At 56.6% G+C, this 12,056-nt stretch overlaps 2 protein-coding genes across 2 annotated transcripts; one reads left to right on the forward strand and one right to left on the reverse strand.

Annotated features, from left to right (window-relative positions):
* The first annotated feature begins 1,011 nt into the window (after positions 1-1,011).
* Positions 1,012-5,723, forward strand: LOC120757709 (uromodulin-like). The gene is made up of 9 exons (XM_040075259.2): positions 1,012-1,063; positions 1,896-1,962; positions 2,459-2,626; positions 3,214-3,419; positions 3,943-4,103; positions 4,298-4,543; positions 4,724-4,883; positions 5,151-5,295; positions 5,623-5,723. Exons 1-9 carry the CDS (start codon positions 1,061-1,063, stop codon positions 5,721-5,723), a joined length of 1,257 nt encoding a protein of 418 aa, XP_039931193.1. The 5' UTR covers positions 1,012-1,060.
* Positions 5,724-6,325: 602 nt separating this feature from the next.
* On the reverse strand, positions 6,326-11,932 carry ADGRG3 (adhesion G protein-coupled receptor G3). The gene is made up of 13 exons (XM_040075303.2): positions 11,755-11,932; positions 11,271-11,300; positions 11,023-11,182; positions 10,834-10,942; positions 10,137-10,277; positions 9,926-10,048; positions 9,803-9,842; positions 9,620-9,720; positions 9,012-9,124; positions 8,579-8,862; positions 8,209-8,302; positions 7,542-7,828; positions 6,326-7,108 (listed from the first exon to the last, which is right to left on the reverse strand). The coding sequence occupies exons 1-13, from the start codon at positions 11,930-11,932 to the stop codon at positions 6,993-6,995; spliced, it is 1,776 nt and encodes a 591-aa protein (XP_039931237.1). The 3' UTR covers positions 6,326-6,992.
* Between the last annotated feature and the right edge of the window lie 124 nt (positions 11,933-12,056).

Here is a 12,056-nt window from a genome sequence, read left to right on the forward strand (position 1 = left end):
TCTTCTCTTCTCTTCTCTTCTCTTCTCTTCTTTTTTATTTTTAATTGGCAGATCATTAGACTATAAGCAGGGTCAGAGGCTAAACACTTTTTTTTTCCTGGTTTGTTGTTGTGGTTAAGAAAAAATATGGATCGATGGACAGATGTTCACATTATGCACTCTGTTAAGGGAACCATAGCAATTAAAGGATTCCACAGACTGCAGTCAAAATATATCAAGAAGCCTCATTTTGTGTGATTAATGCAGTTTGCAGATGGTTACTGTTGCCCAAATGGCATGAACCTGTATTGAAGGCATGGGGCAGGGTTTAGGTTGGATATTGGAAAAGGGTTCTCCCCAAAGGGTGCTTGGGCACTGAAACAGGGAAATAGTCATGGAGGGGCTCCAAGCTTGCCAAAGTTCAAAGAACATTTGGACAGTGCTCTGAGAAGCACAGGGTGGGACTGCTGGGGTGCTCCTGTGCAAGAGCCAGTAATGGTGCTCAGTCCTTGCACATTTCACACCTGGATATTCTATGAAACAAAGTGGGGTAGGACCCTCCATCTCTCACCAATACTCCTCAGCAGTTCTTAAAGGCCAGAAGTAAAAACAAACAAACAAAAAAAACAGATAAGGCAAATATAAGTAGTGTTTCCAAAACTGCGTGTACTCAGCACCCAAAGTTATCTGGCCTTCGCGTGTGCCGCTGTGGTATCTGTTGTTATTGCTGCATCAAAACCAGGTACCACAAAACCAGCTGGATACACAGACCCCAGATTCCGGAGGGTTTTGCTGATACTCCCTGTTTGGGACCCTGTCAGGGCTGTGGATTGGGTCAGCACCCACAAGCTGTCGCTCATTGGAACGGCCGTCCGTGGACTTTCGGAGTCCTTTCCTCCCCGGCCCCCGAGGGACGCTAAGCAGGCTCTTGTGCAATCCCAAAGGCAGCGTGTTTGCGTGGGGGAGAGGGATGGAGGCGATATAAGGCACCCAGCGGGAGGCACGGAGCAACCCCAGCTGCTACCCTGGAGGGGAAGGAACCGGGGCAGCGGCGGGTGGAGGAGCAGAGAGCTGCCTGGCAATGGTAAGAGGGTGCAGAACAAGGTGGTGGGATCTCCCAGGACTGCTGCAGTGAGCAAGGAGCAGCTGGGGAATTAACTCTTCTTGTCCAACGGTCTGGCGGTCGCAGCTGCTTGGGGTCAGTGGAGGGGGGTATGGGTGAGCTGTGTGAGGGGGCTTTTGGCACTGGCTTTGCCCTGCTCTTGGGCCACTGACGAAGCATTGCCCAGACATCAGTCCTGGCTGACTCTCTGATAAGGAGTATCTGGTGTCCAGGGCTAATCCAGCACTGTGCCAATAATTTCCCTAAAGAAATGCATTATCTGTACCAACAGAAGAGATTGACTTAAGCTGTGTCTTTTTGACACTGATTCTAGTCCTGTTCAAGGCTTTGGGTTTGTTTTATTGTCCTGTTGTCTCCTTGTTATAGATATGGTTTACTGGAACAGTGAGGATCCTTTTGCAAATCCTGACTCTTCAAAAAAAGAACGGTAGTGGGAAGAGGGTAACTCCTTTCCTCTTTGGGACTGATGCTTCAGCTGTGCAATTTTACTCAAATTGCCGCTGAAATGTGGTTTTATCACTGTCAGCACATCCCTGTGGGTTCCAGTGCTGTTTCTCCCACCTCCTTTCTGGAATAGCTACCTGAATTCAGGATAGTGTTTGACCCTTGCATTAACCTGATGGGGGAAGGCTGATCTGGCCCTTTGGGGTGGAAAGTGACTTTAGGCCATGGAATCTAGGAAATACAGTACAGAAATTATTGCACCCATGCTTGAGGATTCTGAATGACTGCAAACATCTCCAGTGAGCATGATAACAAATCCAAGTTATCCAGAGCCTCCTTGTTTTTCCAGGAAAGGATTGTGAGATGCTTGCTGCTGCTCTCTGTGCTCTGCCTGGCTGGCTGTGAAGGCAACAAGAGTGAGTCTCCCTGTGCTCTGTCCCTGCTGGGTCATGGATGGGGAGTATGGAAAGGAAAGGTCAAACCTTCACCTGATCCGTGTTCAAGTTCCTCATTCAGAGAGCTGCTGAAGGCTGCTAAGGAGGAGCAATAGAATAGAGCTCAGTGGGGCAGGAACTGGGGTGCAGGAGCCAGCAAAATAGGCAGAAACTGCTGCAGGCTGTCCACCCCAGCCACAAAGGTGTGTAACCCATGGAAACAAGCACAGGCGCTGCAATGTGCCACCATGTTCCTTGGTGACAGTGGCAGGCCCCATAGCTCTAGTCCAGATTAGCAGGTCTCAGCCTCCCAACAAGCTGAGGCAGCGGGTTCTTCCTCAGATGTGTCTGCTGTGCCTCCAGGCGAGGATCTCAGCCCTCGAGAGCTGTGCAGAGCTTCCTGCAGTGGGGTGAGTTCTCAAAACTCTCATCAGGGAGATATTTATAGTGCATTCCATCTTTCTTGCCTTTGCTGCAGGCGAGGTGGTGAGCAACCATGGCCTGAGGCCAGGGGTTGCCCTCCGTGTCAAGAGGAGCCCAGACGCCTGCCTGCCAAACCCGTGCCAGCACCAGGGGCAGTGCCAGGTGACTGTGGGCAGACCAGTTTGCAGCTGCAAGCCAGGCTTCACAGGGGAATTCTGCCAAGGTAGGGCTGGGAATGCTGGTGAGCCCTCCCCAGTCAGTCCATGGGCACCAGCAGGAAGGGTGATGGGCACAGGGCACTGGTGCTACCACTGCTCTCCACTCCTGGAGCACATCCCAGCTCCTGGTTCAGGGGCATTCCACACTGCTACAACCATATCCTGGCTACATGCTGGTACAAGACCCAGCCACAGGTCATTTTCTTCTTTCCCCAAAAGCCTTAATTCCTTGGCTGTGCCACGGTGTAGCACGGCATGCTGCAGGGCGCAGCTGCCTCACAGTTTCAGAGCAAGCACGATCACCCTGGCACAGAGACATTGAAGCCCCTTCCAGACACTGGCCAAAATCTGTGTCTTCGTCCTCTGAAGGAGAGGGTCCCTGTCCCTCTGGTGCCCTAGACAGACTGTGGGGCTTGTGTGGACAGACCAGGCTGTCTTTTGCCCAGTGTCTCTGAAGAGCCCCACAGCAGCCTGCGCCAAGGCTGGGACGAGAGGCTGCTGAGCTCAGTGGGACTGTGCCACCCTGCAGCTGGCCTAGGGCTCCTTCAGGCTGCTCCCCCTTGTTGCTATTGCAGATGGCTTTTTCCCCCAGATGTGGTACTGAAGTTGGCCTGTGAGGAAGAGCGCATGAAGATGATGGTGAGGAAGGAGGTGTTTGAGCTCTTGAAAATCCCGCTGGAACTTGTCCACTTGAAGAACCAGGCTTGCAAGGTCTCAGAGAAGGAAGAAGAGGGTGAGCTGTTTTTTGCAGCCACTCTCACAGGTGAAAACCACACTGCCTGCGGATCAGTAATCCAGGTGAGGATCCACAGCTCCGAAGCCGGGAGAGGAGCAGACACGGTGAGGTGGGACAGCAAAGGGCAACCCCAAAGGCTTTTGCTTTTATATCTGAGTGCTGAAAGTTCCCATTCCCACTGAAAGTCTTCCCTGAGGATGCCAAAAAGCTCTTCTGCCTCCGCCAAACCCCTGCTGGCAGCACATTTTGTCTTATTTAGGAGAGCTTGGAAGTCTCATTGTGCGCTGGTAACAGCCCTCAGCTTTCTGGAGATATCCTCTGAACTCTGCAGCCTTGTCCCTTTGGTCCCTGACTTGCTTTGTGGAGCAGGAAGGGTGCAGATGGAATGGTTTTCCAGCTCTGCAGTGCACAGAAGAGCCCTGTGCTCACTGTACTGACTCCTGTGCCAGCAGCCCCTAGACACAAGCTGACACCCCAGCAGATATCCAGTCTGGAGCAGCGATAGCTGAGTTGTGCCTTTTGAACTTGCAGCTCTGTGTATGGCTTTAGTCATGGTCAGGAGACTTGATTTCTGTGTCGTTCCAGCAAAACAGCTCCCACGTCTCGTACTCCAACGTCATTGAGTCAGAGCAGGAGGCCCACAGGGCCATGATCTCCCGGAATTTCCAGCTGGAGGTGCACTTCTCCTGCATCTACGCCTACGAGCAGGTTGTGAGACTGCCCTTCGCCCTTACTGCTGTTGACAAGTGAGTGTCCCATCTCACCTTGCTTCTGTCTTTGAGCTTGGAGAAAAGTAGATTCAGCGACACAATTTGCAAAGGCCCTGGGGAGCTCTAGAGAGCTCTGAGGGCAATGCCAGACACTGGTGGCTTCACCTGAGCTATGTCCTTCCCCCCTCCTTGTTCTCTTTGTGAGCTCTCATCCTCCCTTCTCCTCTCAGGCTGGTTCAGTTTGTGGTGAGAGAAGGACACTTCAACGTCAGCATGAGACTCTACAAGTCCCCCTCCTACCTGGAGCCCTATCACCTGCCAAGCCTGGCTGTCCCCCTCACGGACACACTCTATGTCCTGCTGAAGATAGAAGGGCAGCACCAGCTCAAGTACTTCCTGCTGAATGTTTTGGACTGCTGGGCCACGCCGAGCGTGGATCCACACCAGGACACGCAGCACAAGCTCATCGAGCAGGGGTGAGTGGAGTGTCCCCAGCGCTTCCAGTCTCCTTGCACCACGGTGTGTCAAGGACTGAGACAGAAATAGGCCTGCTCAGTTAAGCCTGTGGGCTGCACCCAGTCCCTGTGGGATGTGGTATCCCAGGCTGGGATGCTCCACCTCGTTTGCCACCCGCTGATCCAGCCCTCGTGTCCCAGGTGTCCCCGTGACGAGACGGTGACCTATCTGAACGCCATTGGAGAGAGCACTACCGCCAAGTTCAGCTTCCAGATGTTTCGCTTTGTTGGTTATCCTGAGGTGTTCCTGCACTGCCGTGTCCAGCTCTGTCTCCCTGATGGCCCAGAGCCCTGTGCCAAGGTGAGCTCCCTTGCTGGCCTGCACCGTGCCCTGCGTGGGTGTGGGACCTCCCTTCACCAGCTCTGCTTGGAGAAGGAGCTCTGCTCTGGTTTTGCGTGCCTCACAAATAAACAACTCCGGAATCAGGAGCTCAGCCCAGTGCCCTGAACCCACCAGAGACCTCTTTTCCCTCTTCCCTGGGAAAGGAAGGGACATCTAGAGGATGGCCCAGGTGCAGGGTGCTTCTCCCCTGCCCTGCCATCACCCTTCCTTTGGCTTTGTTGACAGCAATGCCCCAGGCACTGGAGGAACAGGCGGGCTCTGACAGATGACTACAATAAGATTGTCTCCTATGGGCCCATCCTCCTGCTGGCTGCTCCTTCCTCAGGAGCAGAGTCCCATCACTCCAGCACTGAGCAGCAGGACCCGGTGGGTACGTACGTCCTCCTGAGCACCGAGGTCCGTCCAGGTGATCCAAGCAGCAGCCCAGGAGCAGGGCTGGGGGCAAGCCCAGCTACAGCATGGCTCAGAGCAGGCTTGCATGCTGAGCTGTAGGCAGCAGGGGTGGGTGGAGGCCATTTGAGGTGACTGAGTCCTGTTAGTGCCCTCAGGATCCCAAAGTCCCCCCAGCTCCTGTGGCTCCTGCCCATCATGGGAGATGACCTCCCTGAATCTCTCCCCAGCCAGGAGATGCCTCACCAGGGCTCAGAGCTGGCTCAGGGGACCCAGATACACAACCAGTCTCTCTCCTCTTTGGCAGGACCCAGCCCGTGGCTCTCCAGGGCCCTCATTCCCCTGTGCGTGCTCGCCGTGCTCACCGTGGCTGCCGCGGCCGTCAGCGTGGGGCGGCGAATGGTTTAGGAAACAGCTGTTTCCCAATAAACATGACAGGAGCAGAGAGGCTCGTGCTGTGTCTTTCTGGGTGTTTTGGGGAAGGGGGTAATGGTTGGATGCCAACAGTGCTTGAAGGATGAGGTGCATCACAGTGTTTATGTTCCCAGTAACATCTCTTGGACCTTCTCCCTGCAGGCCCATAGTCTCTAAACCCAGAATATTTTCCCAGGGTTGGAAGAGTCCTTCCTCCTGCTTCCCCCTTCCCCACAGAGTCACCCTGGCGTGTGGGGAGATGGAAGTACCCCACCCTAGGTACCTGCCCTACCAAAGCTGGTCTTTGCGTAGTTCTGTGCCACACAAATGTAGCGTTAGCAGAGGAGGGGCTGCTTTGTGCATGCACACATGTGTGTGTGTGTGTGTGTGTGTGTGTGAACCCATCTGTAGTGATTTCCTCCTTCATTCATGACATTTCTCTTTTCATTGATGGCAAATTGCCAGCAAGACTTTTCCCATTGATGCATCCCTAATATAAAGAAAATAAAAAACAATATTGTAGGTATTAAAGACTAAGTTCACAGTGCTCAGACAGCTGGTAGGGATTTAATACCAAAACACAGGTCAGGAGAAGACGGCAGTTGTCCTGCAAGGGAGCTGTATGTGCATTTTGGTTAGAGCACAATATCCATGAGGGAATTGCTGCTGGCCCCAGAAGATGTTTTGCAGGAAGGACAATCAGCATATCTCTGCCAGAGAGCAAGGAGGTGTTCTGCAAAGAAGCTCATGGGTTTCCTCTTCTTTTTGCTGATTCCCAGATGCAAACCTCACACATCTGGGCTGGAGCAAGTCAGTCCTCTCCTTCCAGTGGCTGGAAACTCTCTGCCGGGCTGGTTCAGCACCAAAGGCCACCTCTAGCAAAGAGGGTGATGGCTGCATCATGCCTGAAGGCAGGTGCTTCGTGGGCTTCCTCCTTGTCCCCCAGGGAATGAGATCGGGGCACCTCAAGACCATGGAACTGCAGCCTGGAGAGACTTTGCAGAAGCATCTTCTCTGGAGCTCCTTGCCCGGGGCAGCCCACCAGGAATGAAAGGGACAAAGCAAAGAGCCCTGCTGAGGTGGATCATGCCCACTGAAGGGTAAACTGAGGCGTGGTTAACTGATCTCTCCCTGCGTGAGGAGGCTGCATCTGCCAAGATCGAAGGTTGCTCTCAGTGGTTCAGGTGCAGGCAGGAAAAGAGGTCCAGCCAGGAGCTGGTCCAGCCAGGAGCTGGTCCAGCCAGGAGCTGGTCCAGCCAGGAGCTAGTCCTGGGAGGCTGTGGTGGTTTTGTCATGTCTGACGATGTAGGAGAGGGAACCAGTGGTCTCCTTTGTCTTTGGGTAGTAAAGGATGACCAACCAGATGAATATGAAGATTCCTGCAGGAAAAGGAAGACAAACACTCAGCAGCAGCAGGAGACATTGGGAATCTCCTTGCCAGGATGCTAATGGCACTTTCCTTCTGCTTGCAGGGGATTCCCTCAGCTCGCTCCTGTCTCTCCCCCTCCTTCACATGAGCCATTTGGCTGGGACATGCCCTGAGTGGATAATGTCCCTATTCCTCTGCTAAGGAATGTCCTTCTTGGAGGAAAACCACCACGGGTGGAGTGGGTGTAACTGGGAGCCATGAGCAGCTCCATGCTGGTGGTTGAGACCTGCTGCTTGATGTGCCCTGCCAAAAGGAAGGCCATGACAGTGCTGGGAAGACACTGCTGCCTTGGGATCCCTGGACAACCCACAGCCAGGCTGGCTCCTGCCTCCTCCATCTTCCCCACCCAAGCCCAGGGAACCCAGCTCAGGGCGAGTGCTGACCTTGGAGAGAGTTGAGGAGGGTGAAGAGGTAGAGCACGGGTGTGGAGGAGATGCCATAGGTGAGGAATGCCAGAGCCCAAGTGGCTCCCAGCAGGCAGAAGAGCCCTGCAGCCACCAGAGCCACCTTCCAGGGCTTACGGTATCCCTGCACTGCCCCAGTGCCCTGCAAGCTGCAGCTCTTGTGGGTCACCACCCCGAAGACAGCCATGTTGAAGAGGAAGATGAGGCCAAAGTAGCCACAGTTGGTGATGTAGTGGACCAGAAGATGTTTGGAAGTGATCCAGCACCTGAAAAGAGACAACTGTGGTGCCTCCAGCAGCCCTGCAAGCATCAGCAGCACCCATGGGAGCTTCTCCTGGGGGGATTTTCCAAGGCCAGGGTGAAGCAGGGGGACAGTGGTGCCCTTGTATTGCTCAGCTGGGAGGGAGCATGGAGAAGCTCCAGGTGGACCTTGGACATCCCTCCATGACCTGGAGGGCTGCAGGTGTGACTGAGGAGGCTCAGCACGAGAGGTGGGGGTGGCTGAGGTGTTGCAATCACAATTAAGGAAGCAGAAGCAGAAGCGTGGCGCAAAGCCAAACCAGACGGGTGCAATCCCTGGCAGGACTGAGCTGCCCCTCCCTGTGCCAAGGGGCCACCTGAGCCCTGTGGGCAGTGGCACACGCACAGCTGGGCTATCACCCGGTGGTCCGTGGTCTGGATGCTGTATTCTCCATAGCTGCCAATACCTCCTGCCACTCCCACCACGAGAACAGGGAGTCCTGGAGGAAGGGAGACACGATCACAGAAATATTTAGGTTGGAAAAGACCTCGAAGATCATCAAGTCCAGCCATTAACTCAGCACTGCCACATGTCCCCAGGTGCCACATCTACACATCTTTTGAACACTTCCAGGGATGGTAACTCCACCACGCCCAGGGCACCCTGTTCCAGTACCTAACCACCCTTTCAGGGAAGAAACGTCCCCCAACATCCAACCCAGACCTCCCACTGCCCCTCTCACCCCCCATCCCTCGTCCAGGCTGCTGGTGCTCACCCCAGCCGAGCAGGCACAGCTTTCCCAGGTAGTGGGGGATGTAGGTGCCGAGGACCTTGACGAAGAGCAGGTAGAGCTGACAGCCCTCCAGCGCCGTCCAGGTGAAGCAGCAGAGCAGGCAGTAGTGGGTGAGCCCCCCCAGGACCCTACAGGTCCTTGGGTGGGTCCTGCCAGAGAGCCCACTGTTGAGCAGGAAGGCCAGGTTGAGGAGGAGCAGGCTGCCCACGAGGTTCATGTGCAGCCCCAGGTTGATGCGGACGGTCTCCTCAAACCTGAACCTACACCTGGGTGTCCCCACAGGGACCGGGAAGGGCAGGGGTCACAGGTGAGCAGGGCCTCGTGCCGTACCACAGCAGGTCCATGCAGAGGCACCGGCATTCCCCACGTCTCTCCCAGCCTGACAAGCCCCCACGGAGCTGCGGGCACGTCCCACCTGATGAAGATGCAGAAGGCCATGGTGAAGATGGAGAAAGCCATGGCTACCCCACAGCCAGCGGTGGCAACAACCATCAAAGCTTTTGCTGTGGAGCCATCCAGAGCTCGGTTCTGCCAAACACGCAGATGTTGGGTTAGACGGGCCCTGCACCGACCTAGAAAGCCTGAGCTGCAGCTGCCAGAGCCATGGGCGCTGATAACCCCAGTGGGCTGCTGCAGAGACCCCATACCAGCCCCCAGAAGATCTTCAGGGGAAGAGTGAGCCAGCAGGACGGTGCTGGCTCAGAGGAGATGCTCTGAGGTGGGGTGAGGTGTGGGTGAAGTGGACCACCATGAGCACCCTCCTGGAAGTCTCCACCAGGATATGGGACCTCAAGCCTTGCTGTGCCAGAGCCTGCACAAGGCTGGGGCCTTTTCCAGCCTGTCATGCTCGGCTGACCTGCTGCTGCCCTCCTGAGCTGGAGCTGGGCTTGCTTTTGTGACCTTGGCTTGCCTGAGAACAGCTATAGCTGTCCCTGTGTGACTCATGGCACCCAAGGAGCCGCAAAAGTGGGCAGGCAGCGCTGCCGGGGCACAAGCAGGAGCTGCAGGAAGGGGGATTGTCACCAGGAGGAGGGTGAAGAAGGTGAGATGGTCACAGGAGCAGACTGTCCCCTTGTCCCCGGGCTGCGTGCCACATCCACTGCTGCGCCAGCCTCCTGCCTGCCCTGCAACGGGCGCGGGGGAGCGGCTGTGAGCGCCGGCACAGCGCCTGTGCCCGGCCCCACACCCGCCCCGAGCAGCGGGTACCTTTGCTGGGATCCCAGAAGACGCACTGCGGGGTGACACTCTGCGGTGGGGGACAGCAGCATCAGCCCGTGCCACGGGGACGGGCTCTGGAGGGGACGTGGAGGGCAGGCAGGGCTGACTTACTGTGGGCAGCTCCCCGTGGGCGAACGTGAGCTGCACGGGGTCCCGCAGCCCCGAGATGCTGCTCTCTCCCACTGTGATGCCCACCACGGTGTTGTCCAAGACCTTCCCTGTCTGGTTGGCTTCCTGTGGAGGGGAAACGCTGCAAGAGCTGAGCTGGCGGGCAGCGAGTGCTGGTGGCAGGGTGAAGGATGCTGGCAATGCCAGCCTGTACCTTGAACACGACAAACTGCTGGATGTTGAGGACTGTCACCACCACAGGCACTGTCTGGCTGCTCAGGGACCGGAATATCTCCCTGGGGAGGTGGATTTTACCTGCCTTCCCTTCCTCTGTGGTGTTCAGCCTGCTGGGGCCCTGCGGCAGAGAACAACAGGGAGAGGCTGCTGCTGCTGCTGGGTCACATCTCTGTTCAGAACCCACCAATCTTGCTCCAGGCACAAATTCAGCCCTGCCCAGGTGGGTTTGCTCAGCAACATCAGCAGGAGCCCTGAGGAGGGGCTGAGAGAAGGGGAGAACCTCACCCCCAGCACCCAGCATCTATGGGAGGGAGCTGGGAGTGGGACCCAGCAGATTCTCTACCCACCAGCACACACGGTCCCCTGGGACATCCAGAGCCTGGGAGAGCCTCTGGGTGGGCAGGAGGCACAAGGTCACACATCTCTCCTCCTTTCCTACCTCTCACTCCCACTGACCACCTGGTCTGCTGGGATGGCCCCTGGGGAGGGCTCTTTCCTCCCAAGCACCACTTCATGTGAGTCTTTGCCAAGGGACGTTGATGTGGGCCCATGATACAACCCCAAAGGGAGGAGGAAGAGCGCAGCAGGGCACACCGAGCCCTGGGGCAGGGGCTGAGGGGTGCTTGGAAGGTGTGGGACCCTCCAAGCAAGGGAGAGGGAAGGGCACGTCTCACCGCTGTGGGGGAGAAGGTGATGAGGACGTCATGGGTGACAGCCCTGCTGACATTCAGGAGCAACGTCTTGAGCCCAGCCAGCCATCGGTGCTGCCCCAGCTGCAACATCCTGTGGGACAAGGGGGCTGTGGGACAGGTGGACGTGGGGACTGAGCCCACACACCCTGTCGTGGCCACCCCTGCCACTACCTGAGCCAGCGCTTCCTCAGGCAGGCACAAGCACGGCTCTCAGAGCGCCACAGCTCCAGGCAGTGCTGGGACCAGTGGAGGATGAGGGTGCTGTTGCCTGTGTTCTGCTGCTCCACCGTCACATTGCAGCACTCATGGTGCTCATCACCCCGGTCCAGGCCTGGGGAGCGTGGGAGCGGGTGACACTGGGCACCACAGCGCTGGGTGGGCACGGGGAGCAAGGGTAGGAATGGGAGGGGACCACTCACCGGAACAGCTGTCCTGTCCTTCCGCAACATCTGGAAAAGGAGTAAAGGAGAAGCGGGGAGAAACACCAAAATCCACAGTCAGCCCTCCCTCTGTCCAGAGGGAAAGGGGAAGAGGAGGCAGGAGAGTCTGGCAGCCACCAGGTTTTAGAGGAATGGTCCTGCTGTGTTGTGGGCTTCAAAACACCTGGACAGCAATTGGAGCTGGTGAGGGTGGAACCACTGCGTCCACCCTGCCAGAGGGGCTCACAAAGGAGACCCTGGACTGCTGACCTCAGGTTTTAAAAAAGCCCTCAGCAACAAAGCCCCCAACTCTGCCCACTTCTGCACATCCCAGTGGGGATGCTCCCCTTTGGCCTGTCCACGTTTCAGGATGAAATCCCCACATGGTCTTTTGGTGAACACCTTCCCGTGGGAAAAACCTTCCCACAAAGCCCATGCACCCCCTGTGATAAGGATGCCTGTCCCCCCTTCACCTGTCACTCACCTGGCAGCAGCAGGAGCAGCAGGACAGTGCCCAGGAACAAGTTCATGCCACTTTGTGGGATCCCCTGGCTGGCCCTGGCCATCCCACCACGCTCTGCTCCCCTTGTGCCGGCAACTCCGCTCCTCCCCAGGCTCCCCCGGGGCTTGTGACCACTTCTGAGGCAAGAGCCGTTCCTCATTTCCCTTCTGGGAACCCCTCACGCCTTCCTGTGGGCTGGCCAGTGACCTCCTGTCCCAGCTCACCGCAACGGCAACAACCGCCAGAGCCGCGGCGTTTTCCCTGCGCCTCCTTCCCGTGACCGC

Source organism: Hirundo rustica, chromosome 11 (genome assembly GCF_015227805.2).
Source record: "Hirundo rustica isolate bHirRus1 chromosome 11, bHirRus1.pri.v3, whole genome shotgun sequence".
In the NCBI taxonomy this organism is placed as follows: Eukaryota; Metazoa; Chordata; class Aves; order Passeriformes; family Hirundinidae; genus Hirundo; species Hirundo rustica.

Bases quoted from the DNA above. Each gene is read 5' to 3' on its own strand.
- LOC120757709 (XM_040075259.2), top strand. The intron at 3,420-3,942 runs GTGAGGATCCAC...GTGTCGTTCCAG, and splicing joins CCTGCGGATCAGTAATCCAG to CAAAACAGCTCCCACGTCTC. The intron at 5,296-5,622 runs GTACGTACGTCC...CCTCTTTGGCAG, and splicing joins TGAGCAGCAGGACCCGGTGG to GACCCAGCCCGTGGCTCTCC.
- ADGRG3 (XM_040075303.2), bottom strand. From the start codon at position 11,932: ATGAGGAACGGCTCTTGCCTCAGAAGTGGTCACAAGCCCCGGGGGAGC. The intron at 9,843-9,925 runs GTAAGTCAGCCC...CCCCCACCGCAG, and splicing joins CCCACGGGGAGCTGCCCACA to AGTGTCACCCCGCAGTGCGT. The intron at 9,721-9,802 runs GTACCCGCTGCT...CGCCCGTTGCAG, and splicing joins CTTCTGGGATCCCAGCAAAG to GGCAGGCAGGAGGCTGGCGC.